Consider the following 24,598-nt stretch of genomic DNA (forward strand, 5'->3'; position numbering starts at 1 on the left):
GTGGTATCCCCTTTTTGTCATCAAAATATGCTGGAAATCACACCAATGATGCAATCAAGGATAGTTTTCATTTAACACATCACACAAAATTGTAGAGGAGGAAATGTAGCGTGGGTACTTAGAAGATTCATAGCATATTTTAAAAATGTTCTAAAAGTTACATAGCAGCAGCTATCCTGTGAATTAGGTTTGAACCGTAACCAAGTCCAAACCTAATTTTCTTAGGGAGCTTTACCAAAAAATACATAGTTTTATTTTATTTATTTTTTTGAGCCATTTGATTTGAGTTCAGAACAAAAGCACAGGGTATGCAGGCATGCAGACATTATAAATAAATGTATTTTTCTTACATAAAATACACTCAAAACAAAAAAAAAAAAAAAGGTTTTGGTGTTTTTATTAGTGGCTACAGCTAACCCCAAATGTATTTAAAATATATTTATCCATTTACATTAATACAAAACATTAAATATTAGTTTTAAAAAAAAACTCATATCTCTGGAGAATAAGTACAAAGTAGAAAATATATGCACATTATTTTAAATTGAAACACAGTAGTTTAAAATTCCTTAAACATATATATATATATATAAAAAAAAAGACAATAGCTGACTTTATACATAAAATTTTACAGTAACAATGATCAAGACAAAAATATATTATCTATGCACTGGACAGCATTCAGTCAGTTATATCCAGCATAAATAACAAACAATGAGAGATTGGCCTATGTGTGATTACATTTCCAGGAAATGGAAAGAATTTAAAGTTCATCTCCAGGAAAAAAAAACTCCTTTTCTTCAATCTTGGATTTAAAGGGGAAGCTTAGAACCTCGGCAGTTTTTAATGTTCTCTGTGGTCCCGTTGGGGAGGTTATCCTGTTCCGGTTCCAGTGACAACATGTTGCCAGGAAAGAAGGCTAAATCTTGAAGAGGGACAGAGACCGCAGTATAAAAGTTGAGTAGAGTAGGGAAAGGTTAGAACCTTTGTCAGCTTTTATTGCCGTATGTGCCCCAGTTTGTTGACTAGTGAAAATGAGGAGTACTCAAACAGCAATAAAACCTAAACTAATCAGGTTCTCTACACAATCAAAAAGTTTTGGTTGCGTTACAATTTTGGACCATCATGGTGCTGTGGGACAGTAGAACATAGGATTCAACCACATTAAAGGCCATTAGGGGGGGTAACAAAGTACATTTAAGGCATGGTGGCATAGGTCAAAAGATTAATAAATCTTTTATCATCTATAAAAAAAAATATTTTTTTACACTTATAGCTGTAAAAATATGAAAAATATGGCTCAAGTCATCAAGATGTAAACCATCAGGAATGGCACAAAACCTAGGCACGTCTTCTGAAAGTCTGCTGATGCCTAAACAAGATAAGCAATTTAAGGATCCTCGCTATGCATGAGAAACTGTTGAACAAACTCCTGGCATTTCCTCTTCTCTAAGTTGCTGGCTTTGGGTTGGTCAGGATGAGGTCGGAGTAAAAGATTCCCAAATATACTTGCTGTGAACAAGAAAGAGAAATCAAACCTTGGATGTCATAGCACATAAATAACTGACAACTAGGTTTTTGCTAATGCACTAACGTTGTACTGAGCAGCAGTGCTGCCATATACATAGGAACTGGGGCTGCAATGGTCAATGCTAAAACCAAAATGAGAGAGGGGCACTGCCTTCCATTCTACCACATAGCGCTTCCTCATTTTTACCTGTTCATTTTCCATCGATCAGCTGCAGCCGCTGATAAGGTTATTCTGACAGCAGCATGTGCCACTGTCAGAATACAATGCCTCCAAGGGTGGATTCCTCCGCCCACCTTGTTTGTGAGAGATGGCCCAATCCACCTGGGGGTACATTGTATTCTGACAGTGGCACATGTGGCTCTCAGAATAAACAGATCAGTAGCTGCAGCTGCTGATCGATGGAAAATGATCCAACATGTCTACTAAGCTGGCCATACATTGATAGAAATTCAGTGAGTCTCTGCTGGATTTTGATCATCGTGTGGGCTCCCCGACTTGGGTTGGGAGATGAAAGGAAAAGAAAAACTTCTAATGCAAAGAAAGTAGAAGAAAAACTTCTAATGCAAAGAAAGTAGAATGTGAAGAAGGGAGGCAGAATGGGAATGTCACTGGACTCTTTGTAGAAAACCAAAATGGAGACAATAGGGTTGAGTTACTAAAACTGGAGAGTGCAAAATATGGTGCAGCTCTGGAAAAAAACCAATCAGCTTCCATGTTTTATTGTCAAAGCTTAATTGAACAAGCTGAAATTAGAAGCTGATTGGTTACCATGCACAGCTGAACCAGATTGTGCACTCTCTACTTTTAGTAATTAAACCCTAATACGTATATGGCCATGACAGAAAAGTTGTGTCAGTGCCTAGGAGGTGGATGTTCTGTACATGCTAGCTACAACTCAGGGGTTACAGGTAAATCTTGTACAGAAACTGTAGGTCTAAAAAAAAATGCAATAGTCAGTACACATCAACATTTTTTGGGCCTTAAGAATCGAATAAATGTTGAAATAAGTGTGAAAGAGTACCAAGCCTTGCTTTCCCCAGACCACTCCACTGTTGCAATACATTTGCACACAAGTAAAATAATATCATTTTGAGAACTAAATGTATATTATATGCCAAGTGTCAGTAATAACCATGGATAACCCAAAACAACCTAAAACTACCATAGGACAAACAACGCACTACAAAAAATTAAATTGCATACAAATCTATTACGCTGTCTTATATTGGTTTGCGATTTTTGATTTCTGGTGCCTGACTTTCTATGATCTCTAGATGTTATGATGATCATGTTAACATCTGCTTTGGAATTACTTAAAATGTGTAAAAAATAGATGTTAGGAAATTTAAAGTTAATTAAAAACACATACCAAAACATACAACCAAAAACAAAACTATCCAATAATACATATGTAGGTACATACTGTGTATAGGACATATCAATTTAATTTTGTTCAGGGTACTAGCATGTAATGGATAAAATCAACTGTGTAGGAAATAATATATATCTGTGGATACATCCAAAAATATGACTAGCATAAAGTAAAAGATGGCAGCTCTTAGCTTTACAGCAAATGTAGTAATTTAATAAGGGTTTTTAATTCCCAGTTGGAACACTTTGGAGGATTTCACAATTTATTAAATACGGTAAGTGCCTAGTGAAAGATTTATTGAGTTTGCACTGTAAATGCATCTTCCTTATTAGGCTTATTAGGCAAATACGCTTAGTATAAGAAAAACACACACCAAATAAATGTGCTGCAAATTCATATTTTCCAAATGAATAATAGAATTTTTTTTAACTCGCCATAAAACATTTGGTCTTGGACACAAGAATTCAGATACAGTCAGTCCAGTGACGGGACAAGGTCATCCTGCGCCCAGGGTAAAGATGCCAAACTGCACCCCCCCACTCCCTCAGGGTTAGGGTTAGGGTTAGGGTCAGGGAAACCCCCATCACTTCAAAACACCATTGCGCCCAGGGAAGCGGCACCACCTGCCCAACCCTTGTCCCAGTCAGTCTATACTGCCACCCTACAGGAGGATTGGACACTGACTAACAGAAAAGTTGTAAGCCAGCCTTAAGATAACCCCTCCTTTACCTAGCATGCTTCCATTTGTAGCAAGCAGTACCAACAACAACAGTATGAGTCCCATGTGGGAAATAAGTTTAGCCCTGGTTATGCACCTCTGCGTGCTGCAGGTACATGTGAATGGGCTGCTGTCCCTGTGTTTTATGCAGGGAAAAGGTCCCAGCACCTTTTTAAAACTCTGCCACATGGAAATTGCAGGTGCACACTGTTTTAACAAGGTCTAAAACATCCCCTTGTAATTCTGAGATGGCAGAAGAATGCAGTGCCTTAATAACAGTCTTTTCAGAGACAGACTATTGGGACCCTGAATCTGAGTCAGAGATAATCACAGAGATTGGTGGCTCAGAAAATTCTTCCTGCATACAGGTGTTCTGTCAAATTGGCCAACTCGTCAGAAACTCCAACCACCTCACTTCTGGTTTCTTTAAACCATCAGTAACTGGAGATTTCGACGAATTGCTGTTTGGACACAACACCGGCAATTGTTTACAGTCCGCTGCATGATATGAGCGGAGATTGTTACTTGCTCCGATACTAACCAACAAAATGGCCGCCTACGAGGCGGCGACAACTTTGTCCTCGTTAGCCGCTGTGGTGTCAAAACAGCAAAATCTTCCTGTACCGGACAGTATTCGGTTGCCCGTGTTGTGTTCAAACTGCAATTCGCACTCCCCCCCCCCCCCCCCCCCTCCTGCCCAAGCCAATTTTCAGCTTTCAGCGCTGTCACTTTTTAAATGACAATTGCGCGGTCATGCAACACTGTACCCAAACTAAATTTTTAGCATTTTGTTCCCACAAATAGAGCTTTCTTTTGGTGGTATTTGATCACCTCTGAGGTTTTTATTTTTTACTAAACAAATACAAAAAGACCAAAAATTTTGAAAAAAAAATACGTTTTTCTTCGTTTCAGTTATAAAATGTGGTAAATAAGTATGTTTTCTCCTTCATTGATGGGCACTGATGAGGCTGCACTGACGGGCACTAATAAACACTGATAATGGGCACTAATATGCAGCACTGATGGGCACAAAAAGGCCGCATTGATGAGTACTTATGGGTGGCACTCATGAGCACTGATTGGCACTGATAGGCATCACTGTTAAGGAGGCACTGGCAGGCATTACTGATGGGAACCAATTAGCATTTTTGGGCACAGATTGGCACCATTTTTGGGCACAGATTGGCATCCCTGGTGGCCATGGGTGGCATACCTGGTGGTCATCAGTGGTGGGCATCCCTGGTGGTCCTGGGTGGGCATCCTCGGTGGGGGGGTCTGTGCTGATAATCAATCAGCGCAGACCCCTCCGTGTCAGAAGAGCAGCCGATCGGCTCTCCTCTACTTGTGTCTGTCAGACACGAGTGAGGAAAAGTCGATACATGGCTCTTCCTGTCTACACCGTGATCAGCTGTGATTGGACACAGCTGATCACGTGGTAAAGAGTCTCTGTCAGAGTCTCTTTACGAAGATCGGTGTTGCAGTGTGTCAGACTGACACGCCGCACCACGATCGCCGCGTTGTGAGTCAGCAGTCACATGATGTCCAGTCAGGATAACGGAACCACCGCCCGGCCGTCATTTTGCTATAGGCCGGGCGGGAAGTGGTTAAAGAAATTGAAAGTGAGGTGATTGGAGTTTCTGACGAGTTGGCTAATTTGACAGAATACAGGCGGTAAATTCAGCCCAGCGTCATCTTCTGTAAAGTCCTGAGTTGATCCCCCCCCATCAGTCCATTATGAATGCTGCTGCCAGGCTCATCCACCTTACCAACCGCTCAGTGTTTGCTACTCCTCTCTGTCAATCCCTCCATTTTCTCACGCTCACCCAACAAATTAAATTCAAATTACTAACAACAGCTTACAAAGGCACCCACAACTCCCAGCTACATCACTAGCCTAGTCTCAAAAGACCAACCTGATCGTTCTCTATCTCACTCGTCACCTCCTCCCATGCTCGCCTCCAGAACTTTTTCAGAGCTTCTCCCATCCTATGGCACTCCCTACCCCAATCTGTCCGATTATCTGCAACTCTGTTTGCTTTTAGAGGATCCCTGAAAACCCTTCCCTTTAGAGAAGCCTATTCTGCCCACACCTAACAACTGTACTTTTATTTTCTCCTTTAGCTCATCGCCCACAGTTATTACCTTTTGTATCACTTGACGCTCCCTCCTAGATTGTAAGCGCTAACGAGCAGGGCCCTCTGACTCCTCCTGTACGGAATTGTATTGTAACTGTACTGTCTGCCCTTGTGTTGTAAAGCGCTACACAAGCTGTTACCACTATAGAAATTCTGTATAATAATAATAATGTAGAGGCTCCTGACAAGAGGTAAGGGGACTCAAACTCACCCAGCAGAGCTGAAGAAGACTCTGATGATGTAGATCCTATGGCTACAGGGTCATCAGATTACAGACATCCATTAAATGCCCTCGGCCCCCAGGAGAGTATGAGCTGGGGTTACTCATAGCAGAAGGACATGTCGCATCCATGTAGAGGTATGACACCAGGCCCAGAGTGCAAGGCAAGGCCTTAGGTGCTCATAAACCTAGCTTGCTGGTGCTGACAAGGATAGGAAAGCCAGAGGTGACCAGTTCACAACTAGGGCTTTGCAAAGCACAAGCAGCAGGATTGTGCTTTCGCTATGCTGAATGCCAGTAAAGTAATTGTTCCTTCTAAGACACTAGCAAAGAAAAGAAGCCTACTGGGTACAAGAGGGGTTATCCTGGGACTGGTTTACAGTTTGTATGTTTGCCAGTTTCCAATCCTCCTGTAGGTGGCAGTGTAATTCAACTGAATGTGAATTCTTTTGTCCTTCAATAACCAAGAACATTTTTCAAGTGTTTTTCTTAAAAACAATTACCCTACTAACAAAAAATATAATTGTAGCTAATGTTTTCTGCAGAGGTAACATAGGACTACCACTCTGCACAAATTACTGAATCTGGCTGTAAATCTGACCTAGATATACAGTTGCAATATTATGCTTTACATTTGTGGATCATGATACTTCTATACATGGAGTGTTCAGAGACAAGCTATAACTGTAATTTATACTGGAGACCTCCTAGGTGATAAAGGTTAACAATCCAATTACCAGGGATAAGAGAGCAAAACCGCAAAACAATTAAAGTTCCATTCCAGGTATGGCCATTTTTACATCATTATCACACTACATGTTAGAGTTAGTGGGCACCGCTACTACAGTGATCTCCACTAGCTGAGAAACTGCCCTGCTGCATTGCGAACACAGGAGGTCACCCGCTCAGCACGGGAGCCATTAGGGAACACTTGGCATTTTCTCAATGAATGCATGGGTGTGTGGCATTTCCCTTGGATTATACTGCACAAAACAAATAACATTGATAATGAACATCTTACCTAAAATGTTAATATCTAGATGGTTCTGTAATGAGTTGTTTAGCAGCTCTCGCAAGAAGGATATCAGGTAGTTGAAGACATTTTTGTGGTGCAGTGGTAATCGGGAAATAACCTATGAAGAATCAAATAATGATATCATATGTGGTTACAGATTGAGGAAATACTTCTGCCTACAGAAAACTGATGCCATCATTCTCCTAGTATGCACCTCTCTGTAAAATTGCTCTGGTCCATAGGGGGTGTACAGGTGTGAGGTGTGAGAATACAATACCTGACATTTTTCATGTAAATACATATTATAGCTTCTAGTAAACTACATAATACCCCACAAGAAACATTCTACAATGCAGTACTAAATTATTATATATAAGAATGATCTATAAAATGTACCTCTTTACTGCTGCTATAATCTTCAGCACACTGCAGACAGGTGTTATATAAATGATAGCAGACCACAGGCTCAGGAAGACCCTCCAAGTAGAGCAATAAGGCTTCAACAACAGAATGGTTGCTTCCAGCTTAGCGGTACATTAAAGAAAAACAGCATTTTGATACAGGATACAGAGGCTGATAAAGCAAGAACATCGCCACCTCTGTACTCTACTATATACTGTATATGCTTTATATATCTATGTTTCAAAAATTCTCTTGTCAAACAAAAAAGATCACCACCATAATCTAAGAGAATTTTAAACTATGCATAACATGAATAGAAAGAATGCTCCTTCAGCCTTTAGAACCACTAAGTTTTGGCATCCTGAGGTTGGGAGTCAAAGTAGGCCTATTGGGGCTATCAGTTAAAAAGAGTGCTAACACATCTGCTCCTTAAGTAGCATCTCATGTTCTTCCACTCTCTTAAACATGCTGAGGTAGGCTTCAACATCATACTCCAGGGGCAATTTCCACAAAGAGCTCTGAGCCAGCAGATGTAGAAGTTGGCCCCTGCACCACCACTTGCTTGCACGGCCTGATCTGCTGCTTTAAAAACTTGTACTACTTTTAGACACCCTTCACACTGAAGACCGCCCCGCGTTAGCGATAAAGCGCCACTCGTTTTAGCTGCGCTTTACCGGCGCTGTGCGGGTGGGAGCGGAGCACTTTTAACTCCAAAGAAGGGGTTAACAAAGGGTTAAAAGTGCTCGAAAAGCACCTCAGCCGAAGTGGTTTGCAGGCGCTCCGGCAGCGCTGCCCATTGATTTCAATGGCAGGGGCGGTTTAGGAGTGATGTATACAGCGCTCCCACACTGCTACCAAAGATGGTACTTGCAGGACATTTTTTTCCGTCCTGCAAGCGCACCGCCCCAGTGTTAAAGCACTCAGGCTTTTACACTGGGGAGGTATGGGAGGCAGTTTACAGGCGCTATTTTTAGCACTAAAATGCCTGAAAAATGCCTTCCCATGTGGAAGGGGTCTTAAGGAGGCCTGGTGGGCTACAGTAAGCTGTCATATCTGCTAAGCAGTTAAATGGTTTGTCTGTTGCTGGTTAGCATTTGCCTGTTGCAGCTTATTTACAAGCACCTCTATTTTGTTAAATAATAGGTGACTGTCTCCTTAAAGTTGTTGTAAAGGCAGAAGGTTTTTTATCTTAATGCATTCTATGTATGTGTATGTGTAAAACTGCATTCTATGCATTAAGATAAAAAGCCTTTGTGTGCAGCAGCCCCCCTAATACTTACCTGAGCCCCATCTCGATCCAGTGATGTTGCAGGAGTGTCCCGACTGCCCAGGACTCCTCTCCTCATTGGCTGAGACAGCAGCACAGCGCCATTGGCTCCCGCTGCTGCCAAAGTCAGTCAGCCAATGAGGAGAAAAAGGGAGAAGGGCCGGGCCACAGCTCCATGTCTGAATGGACATAGGGAGCTGTGTCTCGGCTCGGGTGTCCTCATAGCAAACTGCTTGCTCTGGGGGCACTCAACAGGAGGGAGAAGCCAGGAGCACCAAAGAGGGACCCAAGAAGAGGAGGATCTGGGCTGTTCTGTGCAAAACCACGGCAACAGAGCAGGTAAGCATGACATGTTTGTTATTTTTGACTAAAAAAAACCCCAAGACTTTGGTATCCCTTTAACCACTTGCTGACGCAGCCTTTTTCTGACATTTGTTGCTTACAAGTTAAAATCAGTATTTTTTGCTAGAAAATGACCCCCAAACACTATATATTTTTTTTAGCAGAGACCCTAGAGAATAAAATGGCGGTCAATGCAATGTTTTATGTCACACTGCAGTTGCGCAGCGGTCTTTCAAATGCAATTTTTTTGAAAAAATACACTATTGAATAAAAAAAAAAAAACACACAATAGTTTAAATATGCAGGCGTGACTTACGTATGTGTTCACTTCTGCGCTATAAATTTTTTCTTTTTTTTAATCTTTTTCTTTTTACACTGTCCCTTTATTTATTTTTTATCACTTTTATTACTATTACAAGAAATGTAAACATCCCTTGCAATAGAAATAAGCAGATCGCTCATTTACCTTTAAAATAAAAAAAAAGTTAACATTTTAAATTTAAGAAAAAAATAAAATAATGAATCGGGAGTGACATCAGAGGTCGCTCCAGTCCGCCAAGGGCATAGAGCCGAGTGGGGGCCATCTTGCCCTCACTCGACTTCCTGCCCAGTAAACAGCTGTATCAGATCAAGTCCGGGCTTAACAGATGGCTCTGGTAACCTCGAAAACGACCGGGAAGCGGCGGGCACCTCTCCCGCCACCTATAAAAGTGATCTCACGGCGAATCCGCCGCTGAGATCACTTTTATTAGAAAGGGAAAAAATTATACCGGGGGGTTATCGTTATGGCAGCTAGCTGCTGCCATAACCCTGGTATTTAGCATCAAAATCATGACGTACATTCCTAGTTATGCGGTTGGCAAAGGCAAAACTTTTTTTAGTTTTGGATAGAGTGGACAGGGATTAGAACGCCTATCAGTTTTTATTGCTGTCTGTGCCCCCGTTAGGGAGATCCACTCTCTCTATTCATCCTATTTACCAACTATCATTGAAAGTAAAAGAAAATCCCAAATTTTGGGTTGCCCCCAGAAAAGTAATAGTGGGGAAATCTTCCAATGGGGATACTAGTTCTGGTGACCTGGGGGTCTCCAAGAAATTCTCTTAATTTGGGATTTCCTCTCACTTCCTGTTTGGCAATGGGACACAAATGGCGAAAAAAGTTTTGCCTATAGTTCTACTTTAAGGCAAAACATTGCGAAGGAGAGAAGCTCAACTGGGACACCCAGGAACAATCCAAGCAGGTTTGCCCTGCACTTTTACTTCACGGGGCAGTAAAAAAACACAGGGCTTTATACAGCAAGTCCATAGCATTAAACATCGGTTTGTCCGAGCCACCAACTAAATTAAAGTCAGTTCCTAGGTACCCACTAATGGTTTCCTCAAAACAGACAACACTTGCACCTTTTTTTTTGTGTTCTGTCAGCACTCAGACTTTTAACCCAACAGGCAGCTAGGAATAATAAATGAGGTTTGCCTAACAGGTAAGATGCAGCCCTAACAATGGAAGCTTTATCTCACTCAAAACTTTACAAAGCCTCCAGGCTCTGTGACCTAAACCAGAACTTATTTAGATCTCAGAAAACACAGGTTTTCTTCAAGACAAAAATCCTAAAATCCCTCACCATATGTATATGTATGTGTAAAACTAGGAGACACATACACCATCCACAACCCTACCAGCCAGTGCCTCACAAAATATGCAAAATACAAAATATGCACACAGTGTATCTACTGTATATAATGCACTGTCTATAGTAAAAACAATATAAAAAGGCTAATACAAATGTGCCAATATACATATATATAACCTCAAAGAAACAATAGACAAACTAATAACATAGTACAACATTGAAATACGTTTGTGCTTAAAGTGTAAATAAACCTCCAATTCACATCAGTAAAAAACGCTGAATCTTTCACCACTGTGATTCCATGCTACACTCAATACTCATTTGGAAAAACAATCACCAAAATGCTGCGACACTAAAGGTATAAAAGGTCATGTAAACTAATTAAACCAACCCTTCATATAGGACTATATTTATTCATATATTTATTCATAGAATATATATAATAATATTGCGCCAACTCTATGGAACTAGCAGTCAACATAAACAATAGACAGATTGTGAAAAAATTAAACTTATATAACAATGTAGCGCTTAAGAAATAATGTTAGTTGTCAGGCAAAAGATTCACCAGAGTGTGTGTCTGGAGATCAAATTTGAATGACAACGTTTTACTGAAAAAAACCCAAACCTAGTGGTCTTATAGGTATATAAAAGTTCCAACTGTGATACTAAACACCTGTGACTAGTGTTTCTTCTTATTAGAACCCATAAGCTAATACAAGTGATAACTTTCTCAAAACATAAATAGAATAAACCTGTATACTCCCCAATAGGGTGTGCAAAAAAAAATGTGCTAATCTCAAATGTATAAACATACAAAAAATTGAAACAAAAATATCAATATGAATGAATGATCCTTATATATAGCAAGTGGTATGGGGTATGGAATCCAACCCAATAAACGTTAATATATGTGTCAACGCACCATGAGTAATAAATCAGTGTTCACCAAAAAACAAGATAAAGTACAAAAATCTAGTGTTGAAGATATTTGAAAAAAAAGGAAGCCAGTTCCAATATTTTCCCACACGTTGGGGTTTCCTTGCTCTATAGAAGCTGGAGTAAACCTTGGGGTGCTTTGGCTCTGGGGTGTCTGGTGGATATGTATAACGAATAAAATACCCTTACCAGAGGAGGTGGACTCACTAACCACAGGCTGTGAGTCAGATAGGCTTGTCTCGAATAACATCCAAGGGGCAGCTGCTCAGAGGAGATGGATGCAAGGCTTGATCTTGGTGTGGCAAGGCGTGACAGCATATACTCACCAACCGTCCAGATCGTCATCTTATACACTGGAAATCACACCCATTCAAGTAGGTAGACGCTGATATATACACTTTGGTGAATCGATAAGGTGTATATCCCTCAAGGGAAAAAAAACGAAAAAAATCCTCCACATAGTGTGAATCCGCTTCATGCAAAATTTTAATGAAGTAAAAATAGTATTCAAGTACTGACATCAACAGGACCAGGATAAAAAATGACTGTATAAAAAGCGCTTAAAAAGTGGCTCAGCAGGCATATCAGACGCTGATATGCCTGCTGAGCCACTTTTTAAGCGCTCTTTATACAGTCATTTTTATTTATGTTTTGAGAAAGTTATCACTTGTATTTGCTTATGGGTTCTAATAAGAAAAAAACACTAGTTACAGGTGTTTAGTATCACAGTTGGAACTTTTATATACCTATAAGACCACTAGGTTTGGGTTTTTTCAGTAAAACGTTGTCATTCAAATTTGATCTCCAGACACACACTCTGGTGAATCTTTTGCCTGACAATGAACATTATTTCTTAAGCGCCACATTGTTATATAAGTTTATATATTTATTCATATGTCTGCATCTGGTGCAGAAAGTTTGAGTTATCGGACAACGATTGTTAATTTTTTTTTTTGCATGCTGGTGTCATATCAAAAATGAAGAGTTTACTAAAGTGACGCAGAATAAAAATTTTAAAGTGATGTAATGTGTTGTAGTGCATTTGTATTGTATTTTCGAATGACAACTATACTGATTGAATGAAAACCGTACGATCCGGTCTCATGCCAGATTTTTTTTTGTGCTTGTCCCATCGGATAATATCGGATAAACTGTCGTGATCGGCTCTCGAAAGCTGTGTACTATCGATCAGATTATCGTACGATTGCTTCCAAAGCGGTATTTTTTGTACGGTTTTCTGATCATGTGTACAGACCATTATGAAGGTCCTCTGCTTATGAGACTATACCTTCCTTGAAAGCAACCTAAATTGAAGCCAAACCCTCCAAAGACCCAATTTGCTACATTTAACATCAGCCCTGACATGATCCTGCACCAGCAAACTACCACGATGAGTAATACCTACATGTGACTTTCCCTCCTTCCTCCCACAATGCCGGGCTAGGTACCTGACTGACCAATTACCAGCGTTATGACATGGGGACAGGGAGAGTGTCCTTAACCCTGTGTCAGCACTGACCAGACTGATTTAGAGCTTACTAAAAGAGGTTTCTGTTTACTTCATTCAGTAAAAAGAGATGGCAAGGAAGTGAAGAAAAGTTGAGAGACAAAGTAGAGATTCCATATAAAGGTGCTAGTTGACCCAAAAGTGAGCCTCTTAGATCTTCCATTACAGGGCAGGACTTGTCTTGCTACACTTGCTGTATTTTTGTAAAAAAAAAAAAAAAAACAACATTAAAAAATTAAGTAGGGAGGAACGGAAACCCCCATGGCAGCAGAAGGTGGGCTGGGACCTGGGATTGTACAGCAGAAACCCCAGAAAAGTATCAGAACAATCGTTGCAATTTAGTTGGCTACCACCTCCCAAAACTGAAGTATTAGTTTTGGGTGGACTGCTCCGTTATGGAAGTAAGTGATGTTAAGAGTGAGAGTAACACTAACTTAAGCCATTTTGTGGTGCATCATTCTTTCCTACATTTTAGCAGCAACACTGCCTAGAGAACAAATTCTACATCTCAAGGATACGAATAGATTCTGGAAATCCTGTGTCTAAGCAGTCTCTGATGGCTTCAAATTCTGATCTTAAACCAGGCTGTTGAAACAGGTCTTCCTGAAAATGTAAAAAAAAAAAAAATGGTTAAATTTTAAAAATGTTTGAAATTTACACATGAAATAAACATCATCAACATCATAAACAGGTGATGAACCACATTTAAAGCCCAACTGCCCGCACTGCATGGGTCACCTGTACATCAACTGTTTAAGGCTGAGGAAAAAGCCAATACTTACCCAGTCCTTTGTTCCACCTGAAAATGGCACAGCGATGTTCAGCGGCTGACTGTTCATGGTCTATGGAGCCTACTCTGGGTTTGATGACATCAGGAACCATCCACAACTCAAGACTGCTGAAGCGCAGGGTTGCCAAACTTGTTATGTGCTGGGAGGATCATGCAAGTATATCTCCCTTCTACTCTTCCCTAGACAATAATGAGCAAATAACCTGTGCACTGCGGGCACAGCCCCACTGCATGGGAAAACTCTTGTTTTTCCTTTAAATGGTAATAAAGTGACAACAGGCAGAAGCAATTAATTTCTCTAATCTTGTCCTCCAGCTTTCAGCCCACAATTTTGTATGGGCTTTCTGTATGAAAGCTGGAGAACATGTCAATGAACTACGGGAGCGCTCATCAGTGTCCCCACAGTGCATTCAAACTACAAGTCCTTCTACCGCAGTGGAAGTTTACTAATTCACTGGAAACTGTGTATGAACAACATGGCTGTACGGGCGGAGCTCCGCACAAACATGCTCTTTTCACCCTCTGTTATGGAGGAAGAGGGAGACTTTACACTCTCTGGATCAAAGTCGCATCAAAGTAGTGCAGGCACCTTTTCAAATCTGCAATATTTGATCTTTTAGGAAAGCTTGATAGGAGCAGGTGACGCCAACAATACTTTAATTTGCAGTCCACTCTTCTCTTTAAACTCAGAGCCAAGGAGTCCTTCAGGTTCTAGTTTTGTGGCTTACACTGATCACACCCATTACCATTTGGTGCCAAAACATGCTTGTAATTATCTCACAATTCTCCCCAAACCAGGGGAAATCAGTGTGGAGAGAACGGTGAAAATACTTTGATACACCACTGGATATAAACAGCAACAAAGTACTAGGATGTTAACACAGCTTACCCAATCAACACCATTTTATTGGTAAATACTGGGAACAAAACTAAGCCAAACAACCATTATTTTAAACTTCTAATGCCGCGTACACGGCCGGACTTGCCAACGGGCTAAACTCCGTCAGCATTTCCGACGGAAAGATTTAGAACATGTTCTATATCGAGTCCATCGGAAATGCCAACAGAAAAAGTCTGATGGGGCATACACACGGTCGGAATGTCCAACCGAAAGCTCCCATCGGACTTTTTCTGTCGGGAAGTCCGGCTGTGTGTACGCGGCATTAGATTTGCTTGGAATGAGAAGAGGAGAGGACAGAAGTCTTACCTGCTGAGATGTGTTCCGATACAAATGGTCAACCATCATAAACAGCTCTTTTGGAATATCCAATGGTTTTTCTGCACCAACAAATTCATCCTTTATTTGAAGAGGCATATGTGCCTGAAAGTAGAAAAATCATACAATGTTATGATACCTCAAGTTAAAAATCATACAACGTTATGATTTCACTCAAGTTAATATACACTGATCAGCCTTAACATTATGACTACTGAAATGTAAAGTGAATAACACTGATTATCTCGTTACAATGGCACCGGAACATGGATGTGATATATTCGGCAGCAAAGTGAGCATGGTGTCCTTGAAGTTGCAGAAAAAACAGGCAAGTGTAAGGATTTGAGTGACTTTAACAAGTGCCAAATTTAATGGTTACAGTAGATGGCTGGGTCAGAGCAGCTTCAAAACTGCAGCCCTTGTGGGGTGTTCCTGGTCTGCAGTGGTAAGGACCTTCCAAAAGTGGTCCAAGGAAGGAAAATTGGGCAAGGCTCATTGATGTGCGTGGGGAGCGAACGCGGACCCATTTAGACCGATCTAGAGATGCACCGAAATTTAAGTAGCCGAAACATATCTGCCCAAAATGGTGTTTTCCGCATTTTGTCAAAAAAAAGTTGCAGATAATGGTGCCAAAAACGCACGCGATTTTCCTGCGAATCTGCCGTGATTTTACCACGATTTTACTGTGTCTATGGTGTGTATTTCATAGGTCACGTGACTCAAAAAACAAATCAAAAATGTAACACAGGTGCGTTATTGATGAGTTTTCAATATTTTTCAACGGGAAGGTGTGTTTTTGGTGCCTTTTTTTTAACTGACCAAAAAGGCAACAAGCAGAATTTTTAACACCACAACGGAAGCGCAATGAAACAGTGTGAAAACATACATAGAATTTAAAGGGATGCATTTTTCTTGACCTTTTTTTTTTGCACTAAAGGTGCCGAAAATGGCCTATAATAATTCCATATTCATTTAAATTCATGATATTAATTAAAAAGTTGAATATAATACAAATTACCCTGAAAATCGGGTGCAAATAGTGTGTGTGCGTGTTATACGCCGATACTGCAATTTGCCTAGGAGGGAACGGGGGGCGGGACGAGAGCCGTCAGATTACATAGAGCAAGAATCTCCTGTTCACTTAGCGGCCTCTGTTATAGTAAGTCCCGTCTCCTGGGCCGGCATTGGACCAATGTTCTGTCTATCATAGGAGCTGATCCAGGAGGCGGGACTTTGTATTAAAGAGGCCGCCGAGTAAGCAATAGATTCTCGCTGTATGTAATCTGACGGAACTCGTCCCACCCCCCTCCCTGTCCCCTCAGAGGCAGCAGTAATCTGAGTTGAGGCTGCAGATGGGCATTGATCAGGCTGCATTCATGGCAATGGTGATGCTGATTATGGGCATTGATTAGTCTGCATTGATAGGCAATTGTGAGGCTGTAGATGGGCATTGATCAGGCTGCATTGATGGGCAATTGTGAGGCTGCAAATGGGCATTGATCATGCTGCATTGATGGGCAATGGTGAGGCTGCAGATGGGCAATGGTGAGGCTGCATTGATTTTGATTCAAAGTTCTTTTCTTTTTAAAATGTAATTTTTTTTCCTGAAACTTCCCTCCTAAAATGAAGGTGTGTGTTATACGCCTGTGCGTGTTATATGCCGATAAATACGGTATATATAAAAAATATATATTTTTTTTTAAAACTGTCATTTTCAATTTGGGTTTTCGGCCAAGTGCATCCTGAATTTTCAGTTTCGCCACCAAAATTTTAATTAGGTGCACCTTTAGTTCGATACAATAGAAGAGCTACTGTAACTCAATTTGCTGGATCAATCAAGTGATGTGCATGAGAGCCAAGGCTTTCTCGCTCCTCACTGGCTCCCAATTGGCTCCCACTCAGGTCGGGGGGGGGGGGGGCCCAGGAGCGCCGGCAGGACACCTGTGGGGTTGTGTACCTGCAGGCCAGTCAGGGTGACCATACTGACAACAGTCCACAGCCAAAAGCACCTACAGTGGGCACGTGAGCATCAGAACTGACCCATGGAACAATGGAAGAGTGTGTTGACTTGGCCTCCAAATTCTCCATATCTCTATATAGTCAAGCATCTAAGGCAGTGGTCATCAACCCTGTCCTCAGGGCCCACTAACAGGCCAGGTTTGCAAGATAATGGAAATAAATCACAGGTGATATAATTTGCTGCTCAGTGATTGCAGTATTTTAGTCTGCCTCTCCCCAAGGTAATACATAAAACCTGGCCTGTTAGTGGGCCCTGAGGACAGGGTTGATGACCACTGATCTAAGGGATGTGCTGAAAAATCAAGTCCGACCCATGGAGGCCCCACCTCACTGGGATCTGACATTGATGGCTTGGCGCCAGATAGCACAGCATACTTTCAGAGGTCTAGTAGTCTCCATGCCTCAACAGGTTAAGGTAGGTGTCAGTATGTTATGGCTGATCAGTGTATAATAATAATAAAGCTGTTATATTGTTACGTCATCATACCAATTCATGGATTGTCTCTGGTGACATGTCTCTGATAGGCTCTCTAATATGGCACATCATCTGAATAGAGGATCCAAAGCAGCTATGCAGATAGTTTCCAGTCACAGAGAGAAAAAAGTCCTTTCCTCTATCCAAGTGGAGGATTAAAATATCTTCTAAGTTTTCTTCACCGGAATTGAGCTGAGCAGCTGATTGGTTATTTACAAACAGCTCCAGTTCTATTTGTGTTTCTGATCCTAAAATTAAAAGATAGTTAATAGTTTGTTTTGCATCAAAGGTATTCAATAAAATAGGACAGATCAGAGATGATGGGCAGAATCTGATAACCTTTAGCAACCATCATTTAGTTTGCTGTAGTTCAGTCTTATGAGTTTCTAATTGGCAAGCATGTACAGATCATCACTACTCATTGGTCAACCAGGTTTAAAAAAGAGAAGTACAGACAAAGCTATTTTGGCTGTACTTCTCCTGGGGATCACAGGAGAGCTGTTTGTTCTGTACTCCTGTGACCTGTTTTTAGCCGACTGAGGGCTAAAGCCCGCTGTCAACCGACGTCACAAAGCCGGTCCAGGCATGGGAAAGATCCCAACTTTACCGTCGGAATCCACCCAGATGCCTGGACTAGCAGTTGACTCAGCCTCCCAGGGATCCACTGAGGGCCTGAGCCAGACCTTCCCGCCCCCTCCACAGCCCGGCATTCCAGTGAGCGCCGGAGGGGCAGAGCAGGGAGCCAGTGACTGACAGTCACTGACTCTCTGCAGGCTAAAAACTGAGCGATCAGCGGTCTTTGATCACTCAGTTCTCAGTCTTAGAGCCAGCGGGGGACTGGTGCAGCATCCACCTAGGTGAGTATAATCCTTTATTTTTTTTAACCACTTCCCACCGAGAGGCCATAAATGGATATCCTCCATTTCAGTGGTTATACCGGGATGATGCCTACACCTACAGGCACCATTGAGGTATTGATCTTTTCAGCTGGCGATTTCCTGCACCGTAAGAACAATCATAGCGGCTGTTCAGCTGCTTAATTGTTCTGACAGGCAGCGGTAGGGGACGGCGACGGGAGGGGACATCCCCCCTCATGCCACCCTCCGGTGCTTCTACCGGCTCGCTGTGCGATCGGCGAGGAGGAAAAGGAATCTGCTACCGGTGGAAGTTCACCATAGAGAATATCAGTGGCCAGATGGTCCCTCGGCATTCTCTATGTCTCTCGGAGGCCCGGGCACCTCGGCACGTCCGGCGTGGCAGGTGTAAATACTGCCATGTACTCGGCTGGAAAGCCAAGATCGTTTTTTTTTTTTTTATCTCAGGCTTCGAACCTGGAGGAGAGATATGGGGTCTTATTGATCCCACATCTCTCCATAAAGGGGACCTGTTATGCCCTATTCCTATTACAAGGGATGTTTACATTCCTTGTAATAGAAATAAAAGTGATCAAATACGCCCACATATGTAAACAGTGTTCAATCCACACATGTGAGGTATCGTGAACGATAGAGCAAGAGCAACAATTCTATCCCAAGACCTCCTCTGTAACTCTAAACAGGTAACCTGTAAAAAAATTTAAAGCGTTGCCTATGGCAATTTTTAAGTAACGAAGTTTGGCGCCATTCCACGAGTGGGCGCAATTTTAAAGAGTGACATTTTAGGTATATATTTACTCGGCATAACATCATCTTTCACATTATACAAAAAAAAAAAATGTTTTTTTGATTTATTCATGAAAAAACAAACAAAAAAAAAACAAAAAAACATTTGAAAAATTGCTGCGCAAATACCATGTGACATAAAAAGTTGCAACAACTGCCATCTTATTCCTTAGGGCAGAGATGGCGAACCTTGGCACCCCAAATGTTTTGGAACTACATTTCCCATGATGCTCATGCACTCTACAGTGTAGTTGAGCATCATGGGAAATGTAGTTCCAAAACATCTGGGGTGCCAAGGTTCGCCATCACTGCCCTAGGGTCTCTGCTAAAAAAAAAAAACATATATATATATATATATATATATATATATATATATATATATATATATATATATATATATATATATATAATGTTTGGGGGTTCTGAATAATTTTCTAGCAAAAAAAATGATGATTTTTACATGTAGGAGCGGAGGTGCCAGAATTGGCCTGGATGGCAAGTGGTTAAAATCCAAACTTCTCTTTTAAACTGAGTTTTTAAGCTATGCGACTGGATCTACAATTGAGGCTTAACCAAAACTCAAATACATTTAACTGTTAGGAGGAAGGACTACATATTCCTAACAGCTACAAAAATGCCCTAACAAAAGTTTATTGATTTACTCCAACATTGGTCAATATCTTTCCATCTACATTTCTAAAACACCCACTTGTATTATGTCTATTGTTATCCACCAGTTCCACTGTAACAAAAGAGCGAGGCCATACAAACTGTAAAGAACGTTGCTTCACGAAAGGCAGAAATCATACTGATCTAATTCCACTTCTGCTTTTCCATGAATGCCATTAAATTCTAATAAAAAGTCACATTTTAGAAAATACGTGCATGACACCTCTCGGTCTGTATAATTGCAAAAATTACAAACATGGGACCCCCGTCCCCCCTGTATACTTAAAATTGTATTGAAACAGAAGAGCAGATATGGAATATATTGCAGCTTTAGGCCCCTTTCACACGAAAGATCCGATCAGGTCTGACTGTATGTTTTTCAGCCGTACCGGATCAGACTCTCCATTCTCTACCACGGAATGCCAGATGTAAACCTACTTGTGTTCATTTATATCTGGCTACCTCCGGGTCCGATCCAATCCGGCAAAAAAAAAAAAAAACGGAAGGGGATCTGTTCCTCTGGGACACAGAAACAACCCGCTCTGCTCTATGGGCAGTCAGAAGTAAACAGACCGGATGTTCATTTACATCTGGCTGCCCATAAAGCAAAGAGGACTGTGTCTGCGTCCGCTCTGCATAAGTGAAGCGGGCATGGACCTGTCATTCACCCGCTCCGCTCAGCTCAGCAGGGTGATCAGTGGACAGATCCTTTGCTGAGCAAAAACGGATATGGCACGTGTGAAAGGGCCCTAAAATTCCTTGGATATGGTGGTCGCATTCATTTTCTTTTGTTTTTCCACTTACTCATAGCACTCGCTCAATTTACTGTGTCTACGGAAGAGCAGCATTGTCCTCCTAGGCCCCGAAGTGTGCTAGGACTACATCACAGATTCCCTTCTCTTTACCTCTATGGCATAGGGGGGTGTTCTGTAGTCTACAACATCACCTCATTTAGGATCAAAGCCCATGTTCAATTTGCAAATTGCATTTTTCAGATTTAAAAACAGTACATTTTGATCATTTTGAAGGCTTGTGAAAATAATTTTAAATACAGATTCTAGAAGTTTGCGTATTATTTCTTTCCATGTTCAGCAGTTTGCAGAACTTTCATTGTTTTGATTAGAATCTGTTCACAATGGGGTTCGAGTTACTAAAACTGGAGAGTGCAAAATCTGGTGCAGCTCTGCATAGAAACCAATCAGCTTCCAGGTTTTAAGCTGGGTTCACACATATGCGATGGCAGATCTTGCATGTGAGTCGCACCACATTTGTCAGTGTGGTGCAAATTCAGCCATACAGTTTGTATGGCTGAAATCACATTGCATGAAAATGGTGCAGGACCCTTTTTTGGTCCTCACTGGAATGATCGCATGGGTGTACACACCCATACGATCCGATTCCACAGTTCGCACTGCGTTCTGCTGTGCTTTGCAAACAAATTTGAGGGTGTCATTAACTTTCTATTGACACCCGGAGAGTAGTGTGAACTGCCTGTGATTTAGATGCGATGCGGGAAACTGCACAGGAATCGCGCTGGTTCCCGCATTGCATATGTGTGAACCAAGACTTAGCCCTTGTTCACACTGAACACGGCTTTGAAATTGTACGATTTCATCTGAAGCCGCATGATTTCAAAGCAGCCTGTCCATGCGACTTTGAGTGTGACCTGAAAGACATCTGTGTGGCTTCATACACAGAAGTCTATTGAAGTCGCACCCGCAATCGGCAAAAGTAGTGCAGGAACTGCTTTCGCAAATTGGTGCGGCACCACAAAGTCAGCGTCGCACTGATTGGAACAGTGCCATTGCAGGCAAAAGGCTGCGATTTGTCATGCGATTTGACCTGTCAAATCGCATGACAAATCGCTTTAATGTTAACTAGGGCTTACGGTCAAAGCTGAATTGAACAAGCTGAAGTTAGAAGCTGATCTGCTACCATGGACAGCTGTACCAGATTTTGAACTCTCCAGCTTTAATAAATCAACCCCTATGTGTTGCATTGCATTAGAAAAAAAAAGTTCTGTATGCTACATTCTGCCATTAGCCCAGGTTCACACTGCTGCGGGATTGAAATCGTGCGAGTTCAGCTGAACTCGCACAATTTGATTCCCGCATGTCAGTTTCCTGCACAGATGTCTAGTGAGACTGCACCTGAAATCGGTGCGGCGCCTGCAGTTTGCCATCTAGATCAAGTCCAATGTAGCCTTTCAAAAATGCAACACAAATAAATGCATTTGCTGTGGTGTGAACGTGCCTGTACAAAGTCGACATTGCACCAATTCGGACAGTGCCATTGTCGGCAATAACCACCGATTCGGCATGTCAAATCGCATGAATGTGAACCTAGGCTTATTGTCAAAGCTTAATTGAACAAGCTAAAGTCGGAAACTGATTGGCTACGATGCACAGCTGCACCAGGTTTCGCACTATTCAGGTTTAGTAAATTAACCCCAAAGAAACAATATAAGTAAAGGGTGTACCTGGTGTTAGGAATCCTTTGCTTGGATTAGCTCGGAGCCACTGTTTACTGTAGGAGGGCTCATCCAACTTACTTATGAACTCATACTGACATGCCACTTGTCCATCATTATGAATGGTGAATGTCTGAACCTGTAGCTGCATGTACTTCACATCCTTAAAGTGAAACTAAGAAAGAGACAAACATCAGCACTTTCAGCTTCCCTAGCAAGTAACACATAAACATGAAAACTTTCCCAGTCTGTGTATAATACAAAGGACAAAGACACACTTATGCAATATTATTTCACAAATGCCGCTGTAATTACAGCTGAATTTCCAATTTAAACTGCCCAGACTAGAAGTACCCTGTAGCAGGGCTTCATCACACTGTGGTTGTTTTATGCAAGAAAGGTTTAACAGTTTAAAGCAAAACTGCAAGCAAAAGCAATACAACACAGCTTAGGCCATGTCAGGAAAAAGGGAAGCTCAATCACTACTAAGGTTCTCCATCCTTAGACTAATTTGCAAACTACAGAGCCTTTGCAGCTTTCAATGAATACAAAGCTTCCCCTGATTGGCTGAGTCTGAGAGGCAGCCAGATGACGTCACAGTCTCCGACTCATCCAATCAGAGGAAGTTTTGTATTCAAATGATATAACACAATGGTTTCTATGATTGGCTGAGCGCCGCAGAGACCAAAGTTATTTTGTTCCAGGTGTGAGACAGGAAGGTCTCATCTCACACCCAGAACATAGTGTTGTATACTGTATGTAGCTTCTGGCTACATACAGTTTCTACAGAGCGCCCAGCAACTGCACGTTAGTAAGGGAAATAGTTTGTTTGGGCCAGCGAGGCCAAACTGAAACAAAAGCTGGAGATCAGCTTTAGATTGCATAAGTCAGATGTACATAGAGAGCAATATTTTCTAAACCCCTTTGTTTAGAAATGAAGACATGTGGGTGAACAATTGACCATTTGTCTACCTAGATCGAATCTGCCAGCCAAAATGAAACCATGCAATAAAGCATCAGCAAGGGATCTCCTTCTTGCTTTCCAGTGCTACACAATGGTCATGCTTTACTAATCTCTACTCTCTCCCTCACAATGCAATTCAATCTATAAATCATCTGGCTCTGAAAACATTACACTCCCTGTGTGGCTGACATCTTATCTCAACCATTGGACATAGGCATGGTGATTTCAAATTGGGTGTCTTCTCCTTCCAGCAGTTGATCTACAAATCACCCCATTTAATATAATAAGGAAAATATGGAAGATCAGAGAAGTAAAGATGTAAATGGTGCACATAATAATTTAAAACACTGCAATAATAAAGCCAGCCAGCCATAGGCGGTTTGAATCTCAGAAGGTTAGCAGGGACCAGCCAAGGTTTGAACCATGTATGGGCAGGTTGATTATACCCAAGTTGATCGATCAATCAACTTGGGTACAACCAGCCTGCTGGATTTTACATGCAATTATTGCTAGCGGCTGTTATAGCCGCTAGCAATAATCATTGTGTTCTCCCGGCAGGGACAGCTTCCCCCCACCCTCCCGCCAGGAGGCTCCACTGGAGGTATTCCCCTGTCAACACTGTCTGTGTTAATAGGGGAATTGCAACCCGTGGTTGCAAGAAAGAAAATCGCTCCGTCTATAGCCGGCCTAATTCAAAATATGTGATCACTAAAAATACACTATCCTTCTCTTTAAAATGACATTTTATAATACAACATAGTCCAGCATCAATAAGGAAGCATCTTTACCTCTCTCTGAGACAGTGTAGCTGAGGGAATGCAGTCATTCTCCATTTTATCCAAAGAACGGACAATTTCCTCGAATGTTTTTTTATACAACTCTTCATGAACCACTTTTACCTGAAGAGGAAACAGTAAAGGGAATGAAGTACTAGAAGACTTCCTCTTATACTCACCACAGGAAGAACCTGTATACCAATTACCAATTTACCAGGAACATCTAAAAGGTGGTCACAATAGTGATCAGTTAAGTTAAGAGATCGCTAAGCCATGTACAATTAAAATGTCAACGAACGAATGTTGTTCCACATTGCAATTCACTGAAACTATTGATCAAAAAAATAAATCAGTTATATATGTAAATGATCTATTGAAAATGATCACTAAACCAATCTGAGTTGGGATCAGCTACCTTGGAACTTGCAGATATTTGTTTGTTCAATCAAACGTGAGCGTCAAAACTCCCAATCACTTTG

The 24,598-nt window shown here is 41.5% G+C and overlaps 1 protein-coding gene across 3 annotated transcripts in view; it reads right to left on the bottom strand.

The window, feature by feature from the left end:
- Positions 1 to 246: 246 nt before the first annotated feature.
- INPP5B (inositol polyphosphate-5-phosphatase B) overlaps positions 247 to 24,598 on the bottom strand; it is a 170,192-nt gene continuing 145,840 nt past the window's right edge. For all 3 annotated transcript variants that reach the window (XM_073615509.1, XM_073615512.1, XM_073615511.1), the window contains 8 exons: positions 24,132 to 24,242; positions 22,389 to 22,554; positions 17,592 to 17,827; positions 15,077 to 15,190; positions 13,598 to 13,682; positions 7,388 to 7,515; positions 6,998 to 7,109; positions 247 to 1,512 (listed from right to left, as the gene is read on the bottom strand). In XM_073615509.1, coding sequence (XP_073471610.1) covers positions 1,391 to 1,512; positions 6,998 to 7,109; positions 7,388 to 7,515; positions 13,598 to 13,682; positions 15,077 to 15,190; positions 17,592 to 17,827; positions 22,389 to 22,554; positions 24,132 to 24,242 — 1,074 coding nt within the window. In that variant the 3' untranslated portion in view covers positions 247 to 1,390. The remainder of the gene's footprint in view (positions 1,513 to 6,997; positions 7,110 to 7,387; positions 7,516 to 13,597; positions 13,683 to 15,076; positions 15,191 to 17,591; positions 17,828 to 22,388; positions 22,555 to 24,131; positions 24,243 to 24,598) is intronic.

Source organism: Aquarana catesbeiana, linkage group LG02 (genome assembly GCF_042186555.1).
Source record: "Aquarana catesbeiana isolate 2022-GZ linkage group LG02, ASM4218655v1, whole genome shotgun sequence".
NCBI lineage: Eukaryota > Metazoa > Chordata > Amphibia > Anura > Ranidae > Aquarana > Aquarana catesbeiana.